At 41.7% G+C, this 13152-nt stretch overlaps 1 protein-coding gene across 2 annotated transcripts in view; it reads left to right on the top strand.

Moving 5' to 3' along the window:
• The window catches only part of LOC142315122 (excitatory amino acid transporter 1-like), a 283934-nt gene extending 279182 nt beyond the window's left edge, over positions 1-4752 (top strand). For both annotated transcript variants that reach the window (XM_075352522.1, XM_075352521.1), the window contains exon 10: positions 1130-4752. In XM_075352522.1, the coding sequence (XP_075208637.1) occupies positions 1130-1328 (199 nt within the window). In that variant the 3' untranslated portion in view covers positions 1329-4752. The remainder of the gene's footprint in view (positions 1-1129) is intronic.
• Positions 4753-13152: the final 8400 nt, after the last annotated feature.

Consider the following 13152-nt stretch of genomic DNA (forward strand, 5'->3'; position numbering starts at 1 on the left):
GGTCAGCATCAGTAGGCACAGCTCCCAACAGAAGTACCGGGAGCGGACTCCCGTGTTCCCCACCGGGAAGTCCCCCACATCACAACACAGAGGAAAGTGACACAGACCACCAGCCCGGGTGGGGGACCAGAGTACACCCGACTGCGGCGGTCGGCCACCAGCACCTTGGTTAACCACTGGACTTGTCTGATTTATTTAACCGTGAGTAAGCTGAGACTCCCTGGTCTGACCAGGCGCGCCGGCCCCTGCCATCATCGTCCCCTGCATCGAGTCACCGGGTCCCGGGGTAACCATCCCTACCCATGGAGGGGTTAACAACCAGCTGCCATCCCATCACCCCCAGGTGCCCCACAGCAGCAGCTATGGTGCCACACTTCACCACACACCGTGGGTGGCGTCACAGACTGATTACGGCAAATCCCGTACAAATATGTACCCTTTTATTTGGAGTGTCTGCGCGACCCCCGGGTCTGGAGAATCCCTCGAGCCACACTGCGGATCCAGATCCGAGCAGCCCGGCTGCTACTGACGTGGGGGCGGCACACATACATAAAAAGATGTATATGCCACTTATCCGACGCTCCTTATTCATGAAGAGATACATGCCTCTTAATGAATCAGCAGTGTCTAACTCCAGCGCATCTCAAGACCGGCATGAATAACACCAGCCGTGTTGAATCTGGCCCAATGTGAGTACTTTGAAGGGTACATTTGGGGTGACAGACTCTCTTTAAGAGTAGTATTAATTGAAGGAGACAGTCCCTAATTAATTAAAGCAATTTTACCAGAATTCTGCTTAAATTGCTTTGAAAAGTCACAAAATTTTACCGCAAACTCGGAGTTGCTCAAAAATTTTGGAACTTTTGGTTTTCACACCAGTTTTTCCCATCTACGTCAAATAACATAGTTTGGTAGAGTTGAGGACTGATGTCACGGAAGGGACTAGTGTAGGATTTCTGGCATGGCTCGCAGAGCCTCTTCATAAATCGGGAGCATCTGATAAACGCCCTTTCATCAAGACCCAGTCTAATGAATTGGGTCCAATATGTTTTCATCTTCTCTTCTTATATTATGAGAGGACATAAACTCTCTTCTACAACTTTGTTCCAGCTTTTTTTTTGTCTTCCAGTGACCGTCTGCGCACAACCACCAATGTCCTTGGAGATTCCTTAGGAGCTGGCATAGTTGAACACCTTTCAAGGCATGAACTTCAGAAACAAGATGCAGAACTTGGAAACTCTGTATTGGAGGAGTGTGAGAAACCTTATCAATTAATCTGTACCGATAATGACATTCAGAAGCATGGCAATACTGAAACTTCTATGTGAGTGTACTGTCATCTCTTCCCTGTACATGTGATTTGGACCCCACATTCCATGTATCTCCAATGTCTGACTTTTAACAATTCGTGGGTCAATATTTTGGAATTTCAACAGAACATAGGACAAATGTGCATGGACGTGAATTTGGAAGGGGTTTTGTAACTGACTTAGTGAATTTTTCCAGTGAAGAACTTCTGCAAATGCCATATCTCTACAGCAATACCACTGTTACATTGTGAAGACTTCAGAAAGATGTTCAAATAATGCTTGGAATCCCACAAAGTAAACAATTGCCTATAGAAAAGGTTACTTCTATGGATAATGTACAGTTTATTACTGTCTACCTTTTTTGACGATCCAGGCGTTTAGTATGTTACCAACTGTATGGAAAAATGTGGAGTGATGTAAAAACACACACACACACACACACCACAACAAATCTCAATTATTTTTGTACTAAAGGATATAGGGTGGAAAGCCTTAAAATAGGAGTATGAACAAAAGGAAAAAAAATAGCTATTATTGTAGCTTACAAATATTTCAAGGCTTTTGCTTTAAAATAAGAGAAAAGAGCAATCCAGGTTAGCAGATCTAATCATGTTGATAATTAATATTCTGGCTTGAAGTGGTGCTGCAGACGGGTTAATATATTTAACTTCACATTGTAAATGCTATAATTCATAATTGATGAAGACGACATGTGGTTCTGTCCATGGCTGCTTCATACAGCACAATACAGACAATTTTCAGATGATTATGTATGGCTGATAAGGATCACATTCTTCTCTGTTCCAGGCACTATCCTATCATGGAAAATATTTCTTCGCTACATCTACACTTCAGTTTATTAAAAAAATTATTTTAGGTGACTTAACATGCTATGCACAACATCTACAGAAAAGTGAGAATATGGCTCGTAACTCTCTATAATGAGGCATATACTACTGGGACCGTTTTTGTTATAAGGCCTCATTCACACATCAGTATTAAGCATAAGTGTTTATATGCCAAAACCAGGAGTGGTACTTTATAAAAAAAAAATCATTGAAAGATTGACACCTGTTCTGTGCATTGCAGACACTTCTGATTTTGACATACAAATAGTGATCAAAAATACTGATGTATTCATCGGTACCCTCATTGTGGTCATAATGAACAAAAAATTAGTAATTGATTTAATAAAACTACTCCCAGAATTTCAAATAATAACCAGAAAAAAATATTTCCATTTTTTTCACTGCTTTGCTATCCATTTTTATTATTTTAACCACTTTAAAAAAATAATGGGTTATCCTAGACCTACAATCCTGGACCTATAGGGCCCTAATCGTCAAAGCTTTCACGTGAGAATTCTGGAGTGAAAGTTTTGACAAATAAAATACAGAAAAGGACTCTGCAAAAAAAAAAAATCACTCCTGACGAAGCCACGGTCTGCGGCGACACGCGTCGATCTGCTTCTAGCTGCCCCTCTTACACCCCTGATCCCCTCACATCGGTCCCGTGCCACTTGGTATTGTATGCCCCCCCCTTTTTTGCTGGACGATGTTCTATTGGCTCTCCTGTTGTACATCCTGGTACTATTTGCTATAGCCTTACTATTGTTCCCTGTGTGCAGACCATCGCTTCTGTGGGGTTTCTTAACCCCTATATAGACTTATTCTGTCCAACTGCCCCTGGTTTGGGATCCTCTCTCCCTGTGCCCCTGTATAGATATACCTTCTTTATGCAGTGTTTTCTTTTTCTATCCTATCTTACCAGGCTTTGTTGGGAGGTGAGATCCCGGTGTTCTGGTTGGGGTTTTGATTGTGACATAGCTAGAACCTGGTTTGTACTTTTTCATTGTTTTGTATTGGGGCTGCACTCATCTCCTGGCACTCTATTCCTGGGCCATGTGGCTACTGAGTGGGGTGAGCTGTATATTACCTTACTTCTAGGTGTTCTCTCAACCTTTTTTTTTGTCATTTATCATGATTGTAGTTTGTGCATATTATGGGACAGCTGTCTATTCTGTTTGTTTTTAATTGCTTTTAATCCTTGTGAACATATCTTGAATCAGTTTTTTTTTATATAATAAAGTGTTATTTTCCATATTGGTGTGCACAAAATATTTTTTTTGCAGAGTCTTTTTCCGTGTTTTGGTTGCCTAATTATTTACTCTGCATTTGTAGCACTTGCTGTTTAATTTAATCTATCTGTATTCTGGCTATTTGTTCTCTACATATATAAAGTTCTGACAAAACAGGCACTGCTGGGGCTGAAGAAGGGCACAGCAGGGGAGGAACGCCACAGATCCTCTAATTCATGACAAGCTGTGGTGTTCCCTACACCAGAAATGTCCCTCCAGTACTTTGCCTGTGTGATAGCCTTTTTGATCATTTTTGTTGCTTTCCCACCCTACTTTTCCAGTTTTTGTTGGCATTTTATTTTACCGATATGAAAGTGTGTGTGTGTGTGTGTGTGTGTGTGTGTATAATATACAGTAAATGTATAATATATATATATTTTATACATTGTGTGTGATGCTTTTTGATTTCTAAACTCTAAGGGCTCATGCGCACGTAACTGCTGAATATTCTGCAGCGATTTGACAGCACATGTGCGCTTCAAATCGCTGCAAAAACACTGCATAATGAATGCAGTATTTTTGTTTAAAAAAAAAAAAAAAAAGCCGATTTAATGCGCTCTGGATGCTGCCCCCACCATAGACAGAGTGCAAGCTGCATCCAGAACTCACGGAAGAATTGACATGCTCATTTTATGAACACACAGGCTTGGGTCAAAATTTTAGCACCCAAATCGCTGCGTTCATAAAAGCAACGTGTGCACATGTCATGCACAATCTTCATAGATTGTGCTGGGGACGCAGGACGCATGCATTTACGCTGCAGTGCAATACGCAGCGTAAATGTATGCAATTACGCAACGTGCACACGAGCCCTAAGGGCACAAACACATCAGTGGTATTCTGCCGCACTGCCGGATCCGACATAAGGGCAATACAGTACAATACAGTTCACATACAGTGCAGCAAGCCCCAGTCACATGCTGTCACATGACCGCATGTGCCCGGAGCTTGCCAGTGAACTTTAATGTACTGTACTGTCCTTGTGCTGGATCTGTGAGTGCGGCAGGAAAACGCTGATGTGAAACCAGCGTAAGGCTGTGTTCACATGTTGTGGCATTGGTTTTTTGTGGGCCACAATCACAATAATACTGCAATGTTTTTGTTGAGATTTTTGAGAATCATGGCAAATAGAGCAAAATACAGACACAACATGTGCGTGCAGCCTGAGGAATATCTGTAAATTAAGGAATATGTATTAATCTTTGATATACGTTATGTTCTGCAAACACTGACTGATCCAGACCTAAGCTGTTACAATTTGTTAACAATGTAGTATATTAAAATTAAGCTTTGTTGTTTCATGTACTGCGAGACTTGTGTGTACCTGATTACTAAGGTGGTTGGTTATAAGTGAATGTCCACAATGGCTATGCAGTTAATGTTAAAAATGAAATCTTTTGCAATGCATTGGCAATAATGATTTCAAATTTCCCACTATCCACTAGGCTTAACGTAAAGAAGACACGCCAGTTGATAGCAAAAAAATGGAGTTATATAACTTTTTGATTGCACCTGCCGTTCTTTTCGATCTTGCATTGCGTTACTCCATTGCAGATATATTCACATTTTTTTGCTTTTGAAGCTAAGTATAATTCCTACTGCTTGTAAGGCACAGTGGACTTTGTCAGACCGGCTTAGACCACCTTTTATTGAGCTTCTAATCTTAGTATGACCTAACCTGGGCCATGAGAAGATAGTGGGAGCAGGTACTTTTCAATTGGGACTGGTGGATCCTGTGTTACCTGCTGCATATCGAAGCATTACTTTTCCGTCTGCAATTATAATGAGACTGCTGAAAGTCTTTTGTACAGAACAGAAAGTATTGGTCTAGTATAAGGCTTAGGCGGGCTTTACACGTTGCGACATCGGTAACGCGATATCGTCGGGGTCACATCGTTAGTGACGCACATCCAGCGCCGTTACCGACATCGCGTGTAAACCCTCGGAGCGACGATCACCGATCGCAAAAACGTCAAAAATTGTTGATCAGTGACACGTCGCTCCTTTTCATAATATTGCTGCTGCCGGTACGATGTTGTCTGTCGTTCCTGCAGCACCACACATCGCTATGTGTGACACCGCATGAACGACAAACATCTCCTTACCTGCCTCCATCGACAATGAGGAAGGAAGGAGGTGGGCGGGATGTTATGTCCTGCTCATCTCCGCCCCTCCGCTTCTATTGGCCGGCCGCTTAGTGACGTCGCTGTGACGCCGAACACACCTCCCCCTTGAAGGAGATATTGTTCGGCAGACACAGCGACGTCGCCGCCCAGGTATGAACGTGTGAAGCTGCCATAGCGATAATGTTCGCTACGGCAGCAATCACCGCATATCGCATGTGTGACGGGGGCGGGTGCTATCGCGCTCGACATCGCTAGCAATTGCTAGCGATGTCGCAACGTGTAAAGCCTGACTTACTTTCTAGTGTGAAAATTGCAAGACTTTTTTAACAATAGGTTATTTTCTGATTCACGTTTCTTTCAAATCTATACCCCTTCTAGGCTTTTCAGCCAAGTAGGCAGTCCTATAAGTGTTTATTGTATAAGAGTGCGTAAAGAGAGAGTTTTCAGTGTATATGATACCCATTTGACTGAAAAGCCCAGACTAAGCAGGAATCTAAATGAATTTAAACCAATCTTCACTGCTTAAAGGAAAAGAGGAACTGAAGCATGACCTCGGAAGCGTGTATGGATTGGCCATTGTGGCCTTTAGCTCACATCTACTATTACCAAACCTTTTTGTGTAAAAAAGAAAATGTTATATACCTATTAAACTGAGCACCCAGAAGTAGCCAAAATATTCAGATATAAAAGGGTGAAAAAAATATATGTGTTGTTAAAGCGCACAAATCCCCAGGATTTTGCAATATAACTTAAAGCCAAGGTAATACTGACACTATCAGGATGATTCTCTACATACCTGTAGTTGTCAGCTAAGATGTTTAGGTTTTGAAACACAAAGTAAAGTTTGTAAAATCATCAGCTTTGGATTGACCGCAGCTGTAGATCAGCTGATAGCTGAAGTGGGTATTCATAGTTATCCCCTCCCCCTGTTACTTATGCTAATTCTATTATAAAATCGATTTAGTTTGTGATTAACAAGACATGTGCTGATGTCATACCCATGTGACCAGAAGGGGCGAGGACGCAGCCAACATAGCCGATACCAAGAAGCAACATTTTTCTGTTCTCTGAAGCCCCACCCCTTCTGGTCACAAGGGTATGACATCAGCAGAGGTCCTTTTAGTCACAAACCAAAACGATTTTATAATAGAACTAGCTGTACTACCCGGCTTCGCCCGGGTTAATAACTGCTGTTAAAATAGAATGTATTAACAAAAATGTATTCTGCACACAAAAACCACAAAACAAATAGAAATGTATTATTAATAATAATTATTAAAAGGCAAAAACTAAGCTAATAGAAGCATTTCACAACATATATTTCAACACCACAGATATTCCACACAGATTTAACTAAATTGGCCAAGTAATGTGCTCCGTCTGTCTCTTTCCCTGTCTGTCTCTTTCCCCGTCTGCCTGTCTCTGTCTGTCTCTTTCTTTGTCTGTCTCTATATCTCTGTTTCTTTCCCCATCTGTCTCTTTCTAGGTCTGTCTCTTTCCCAGGTCTGTCTCTTTCCCCGTCTGTCTCCCAGTCTCTTTCCCTGTCTGCCTGTCTCTGTCTGTCTCTTTCCTTGTCTGTCTCTATTTCTCTGTCTCTTTCCCCGTCTCTCTATCAAGGTCTGTGTCTTTCCCCATCTATCTTTGTTTGTCTCTCTGGCTGTCTCCTCCTTCCCTGTCTGCCTGTCTCTGTCCCTATCTGCGTCTCTGACTGTCTCTGTCTCTTTCTCCGTCTGTCTCTGTCTCTTTCCCTGTCTGTCCATCTATCTCTTTCCCTGTCTATCTATCTCTGTCACTCTCCCTGTCTGTCTCTTTCCCTGTCTGTCTCTTTCCCTCTCTTTCCCTGTGTCTGTCTCTTTGTCTGTCTTTGTCTGTCTCTTACCCTGTCTGTCTTTTTCCCTCTCTTTCCCTGTCTGTCTGTTTCCCTGTGTCTGTCTATGTCTCTTTGTCTGTCTCTTTACCAGTCTGTCTATTAACCTGTCTCTCTCTTTCCCTCTCTTTCCCGGTCTGTCTCTTTCCCTGTCAGTCTGTCTCTTTGTCTGTGTCTGTCTCTTATCCTGACTATGTCTGTTTCTTTCCCTGTCGGTGTCTGTCTGTTTCCCTGGCTGCATTGTGACACGCCAACATTCCATTTAAGGATGTGGCTGCGCATTCTTCTAAACTTCTGGCTGCACTGTGGCTCCCAGCTCCATTCGCTTTAATGGAGGCAGGTTTTTTGGTGAATAACTGTAAAGCGCGGAGTTTAAATTTCCCCTCAAAACATAGCCTATAACGCTCTCAGGGTCCAGAAGTGTGAGTGTGCAAAATTTTGTGGCTGTAGCTGCGACGGTGCAGATGCAAATCCCGGACATATACATACACACACACACACACACACACACACATTCAGCTTTATATATTAGATTATCACAAGTAACAGGGGGAGGGGATAACTATGAATACCCACCCAGCTATTAGCTGATCGGCAGCTGCTGTCACTCAACAAGCTGATGATTTTACTAACTTCTTTCTTGTGTTTCAAAACCTATACATCTGAGCTGACAACTAAAGACAATGTATAGAATCAGCATGATAGTGCCAGTATAGCACTAGCTTTAGGTTATATAGGAAAATCCTGGTAATTGGTGCGCTTTAATGCTGGATTCTGCAGCCAAGATGGTCTGTAAGCTGAAACTTAATTCACAAATCAAAGTATAGAAAAGAGTGAGATAAACTCTACCTAACTGTCGAGATTAGCGTTAAGAAGAGATGTAGGTATCCTACTCTGCTGGTTATATATATTCAGGAAAATCCAATATATGGAATATGAGGAAACCATATAAAGTTTAGTCTCAATGTGTTTTAAAGTACTCTGACGTCCTCATCAGGAGAACCACAAGGTGCATATAAGTACTGATATCAAGCACTATGCACTTTGCATCAGATCAGATGGTGAATGGATTTAATATCTACTTATTTATTGTATGCTATTTACTAGGTATTTTCTTTAATTTACACATATTGTAATCTTTGCGCTGTGCTCCTCCATTTATTTTATTCTTATTTGTTGTCTGTCTTCTCATATATGGTTTCAATCAGTTAATCTGGTCCGCTTTACATAAAATAAAGATTATTTTAATATTTTAATCACTGCACCTTCCTCACCAGGCCAAATTTTACATTTTTGACCAGCGGCACTTTCAGGTTATAGCTCTGGAACGCTTCAACGGATCCCAGTGATTCTGAGAATGTTTTTTCGTGACATGTACTTCATATGGTACATTTTGGTTGATATGATTTGCATTTACTTATGAAAATATTGAAAATTTGATAAAATGTGAAAATTTTGAAATTTTTATGCCTTTAAATCAGATAGTTATGCCACACAAAAGAAACATTTCCCACATGTCTACTTTACAGCAGAATCTTTTTTAAACAGTTTTTTTGTTAGGAAGTTAAAAGGCTTAAGAGTTTATCAGCAATTTTCTATTTTTCCAACAAAATTTACAAAACCATTTTTTTAGGGACCACATCACATTTGAAGTGACTTTGAGGAGACTGTGACAGAAAATTCCCAAAAGTGACACCATTCTAGAAACTGTACAACTAAAAGTTCTCAAAACCACATTCACAAAGTTTATTAACCCTTTAGGTGCTTCAAAGTAACTAAAGCAATGTGTAATGAAAAAATTAGCATTTTAATTTTTCCCACAAAACTATTGCTTTAGCACCAAATTTTTCTTTTTCACAAGGGTAACCAGAAAAAATACCCAACAAATTGTACAGTTGTTTCTCCTGAGTACATAGATACCCAATATGTGGTGGAAAACTACTGTTTGGGCTCAAAAGGAGGGGAAGGAGCAGCATTTGATGTTTGAACAGCAAAATTGGCTGGAATAGATAGCAGATGGGATTTATCCATTGTATTGAAATATACTTCTTGCATGCCATTTGAACCCCTTGAGCACACCAAAGCCTTAAGGCCACGTCACACTAAGCAACATCGCTAGCAACATCGCTGCTAACGAACAACTTTTGTGACGTAACAGCGATGTTGCTAGCGATGTTGCTGTGTGTGACAACAACCTGGCCCCTCCTGTGAGGTCGTTGGTTGTTGCTGAATGTCCTGGGCCATTTTTTAGTTGTTGCTCTCCCGCTGTGAAGCACACATCGCTGTGTGTGACAGCGACAGAGCAACAACTAAATGCGCAGGCAGCAGGAGCCGGCTTATGCGGACTGGTAACCACGGTAAACATCGGGTAACCAATAAGCCCTTACCTTGCTTACCCGATATTTACCTTCATTACCAGCGTCCCCACTCTCATGCTGCCAGTGCCGGCTCCTGCTCTGTGCACATGTAGCCACAGTACACATCGGGTTAATTACCCGATGTGTAGTCTGGCTATGTGTGCAGGGAGCCAGCACTGACACCGTGAGAGCGGGGACGCTGGTAACGAAGGTAAATATCGGGTAACCAAGGTAAGGGCTTCTTGGTTACCCGATGTTTACCATGGTTACCAGCCTCGGCAGAAGCCGGCTCCTGCTGCCTGCACACGTAGCAGAGTACACATCGGGTAATTAACCCGATGTGTACTGTGGCTAGGTGTGCAAGGAGCCAGCGCTAAGCGGTGTGCGCTGGTAACCAAGGTAAATATCGGGTTTGTTACCCGATATTTACCTTAGTTACCAAGTGCAGCATCGCTTCCACGCGGCGCTGCTGGCTGGGGGCTGGTCACTGGTTGCTGGTGAGCTCACCAGCAACTTGTGTAGCGACGCTCCAGCGATCCCTGCCAGGTCAGGTTGCTGGTGGGATCGCTGGAGTGTCGCTAATGTGACATCTCACCAGCGACCTCCTAGCAACTTACCAGCGATCCCTATCAGGTTGGATCGTTGTTAAGATCGCTGGTAAGTTGTTTAGTGTGACTGGGCCTTTAGTGCAAATCATCTCAGCAAGGAGAGTCTGATGTTTACAAGTGCGTTCCTGTAAAGAGCCCTATCTAAGATTCTCACCTGGCTGCATTGTACTACCATGTACTACCAAAAGTACCTTTTGTTCCTAATCTAAACCAGGAGATCTCCATACCTGTGATTCCATCAGATGATGATCCTGATCCTGGATATGAACAATACCTAGTGCATTTTATTAGAGCTCTTCCTGAATACCTGAAAAGAACCAGCTCCTTTCAAAAATTGGAGGCCCATTTCCTACCATTCCAAGAACCTAACAAAGGTAACAAAGCCAGTAAACTCAATGTCTGAAAAAAGTTATTAAAGACTTACTATTAAATACTTATTTACTAGAGGTTCTAGACCAGTGATCCCCAACGTTTCTCACTTTGAAAGCCACATTCAGCTCTGAGGATTCCGAGCCACATTCAAGGGTGGACTGCGCTCCAGACCAATGCAAGCAGAAGCAGTTGCAAGTGGCATCATCATCAATACCACCTAACATCACATGCCTTACCAAAGAACAGCTCCTGCCATCATATTAGTGGTAATTGAACGTTAAAAACCGCTATATTTGGTCTAAGTTGATAATTTTGCACGGCCCATCAAATGACCCTTGGCAGAAAAAAGGCTCCACATCTCTGGCTTAGAATCTAAAACGTGTCCATTGTGAAAATGTAAGATTTCACGTTCTTGTTGTTAATAATGTAATATGGAAAAAATTTACTTTTCCCCTAAAAAATACATTTAATACAAAACCCTGATTTAAACAATAAATAATTTGCTGATTATACATTCCCTTTAAGAGATTGTGCTGTGCAGTTCCTACATTATGGCGTTATTCAAGTGAATGGTGTCACTTTAAGACTCGTAGTTCACAGCGACTGCAAAATGCAAGTCACAAACAGTCAGAACCACTTGTAATTTTTGCTTGTTGCTTTTACAGTCCCTTCCGAAACATTGTAATTAACGACCGCGGGCAGTAATATTACGTCCTAGCGGTCATAATGTTACTGCCCGCGGTCTGCTACCGGCAGCATGCCGCGATTGGTGCACATCTCAGCTGATTTTCACAGCTGAGATGTGTGCCTGCTAGGCACGAGCAGAATCGTTATCTGCTCATGCCGTTTAACCCCTTAAATGGCGCTGTCAATATGTGACAGCGCCATTATAATGGCATCCGCGGTAAACTTTTACTTACCGGCTGATACCGGATGTGATCACGTAACTTCCGGTGGTTGTCATGGTAGCACAGGGTCATGTGATGACTCCTGTACTAGACATGAATTACTTTCAGTTTCACTTGGCCCGGAGCCAAGTGAAGCAGAAAGTGAGTGTATCTGCTGTTTACAGCTGTGTAGCTGTGATCAGCAGATAGGGCAGAGCGATCGGATTGCTGATCGCAAAAGCCCCCTAGGGGGACTAGTAAAATAAAAAAAAACAAAACTAAAAGTTCAAATCACCCCCCTTTCGCCCCATTGAAAATTAAAGGGTTAAAAAAATAAAAAATATATACACATTTGGTATCGCCGCGTTCAGAAACGCCCGATCAAAATATAAAATCAATTAATCTGATCAGTAAACGGCGTAGTGGCAAAAAATTCCAAACGCCAAAATTACGGTTTTTGTTGCCACAACTTTTGCGCAAAATGCAATAACAGGCGATCAAAACGTACCATCTGCGCACAAAAATGGTACAGTTAAAAACGTCAGCTCGAGACGCAAAAAATAAGCCGTTACTGAGCCATAGATCCCAAAAAATGAAAATACTACGGGTCACGGAATATGGCGTAAACCGTGCGCCACTTTTTTCGGACAAACTTCCGTTTTTTTTTAACCCCTTATTTAAAAGTAAACCTATATATGTTTGGTGTCTACGAACTCGCACTGACCTGAGGCATCACACCCACACATCAGTTTTACCATATAATGAACACAGTGAATAAAATATCTCAAAAACAATAGTGCTATCGCACTTTTTTTGCAATTTTTCTGCATTTGGAATTTTTTTGCCATTTTCCAGTACACTATATGGTAAAACGTATGGTTTCATTTAAAAGTACAGCTCGTTCCACAAAAAATGAACCCTCACATGACCATATTGACTGAAAAAAAAAAGTTACGTCTGTCAGAAGAAGAATGGCAAAAAAACGGAAAGCAAAAAAATCGGCCGGTTATGAAGGGCTTAATAACAGTTTCAAAATCCTCAGATTTGCGATACTCGTAACAAGTATTGTCTAATACACACACTATTCGGATTGAATACGTGAGTATTAAACAGTACTCGTTCCGAGTATCACAAATCTGAGTATTTCGAAACTCGCTCATCAGTAGTTGCAATGTAAGAGTGCTATAAAGCAATTTTAAGGCATATGGACTGTGTTGCGGCAATACTTCCTATGTAGCCCTTGCCTTAGTTATATCCACTTTGTTTGAACCATTAAACCCAGAAGTGTTAAAAAAAACAAAGCATGTACGCCTCTGGGAACATTGCCATAGGGTGCATTGAGACGATCCAAAATTGGGTCATAGGAAAAAATCTGTGGAGAGATATAGCGCAATAGGGTGTTATCCGATGTAAATATAATTGAATATACTCACCTGATGACGTTGTGACAGTCACAACACCTATAATAGCATAGATAGTGATAGCAGC

The sequence above is a fragment of the Anomaloglossus baeobatrachus genome, chromosome 1 (assembly GCF_048569485.1).
Source record: "Anomaloglossus baeobatrachus isolate aAnoBae1 chromosome 1, aAnoBae1.hap1, whole genome shotgun sequence".
NCBI classification, from domain to species: domain Eukaryota; kingdom Metazoa; phylum Chordata; class Amphibia; order Anura; family Aromobatidae; genus Anomaloglossus; species Anomaloglossus baeobatrachus.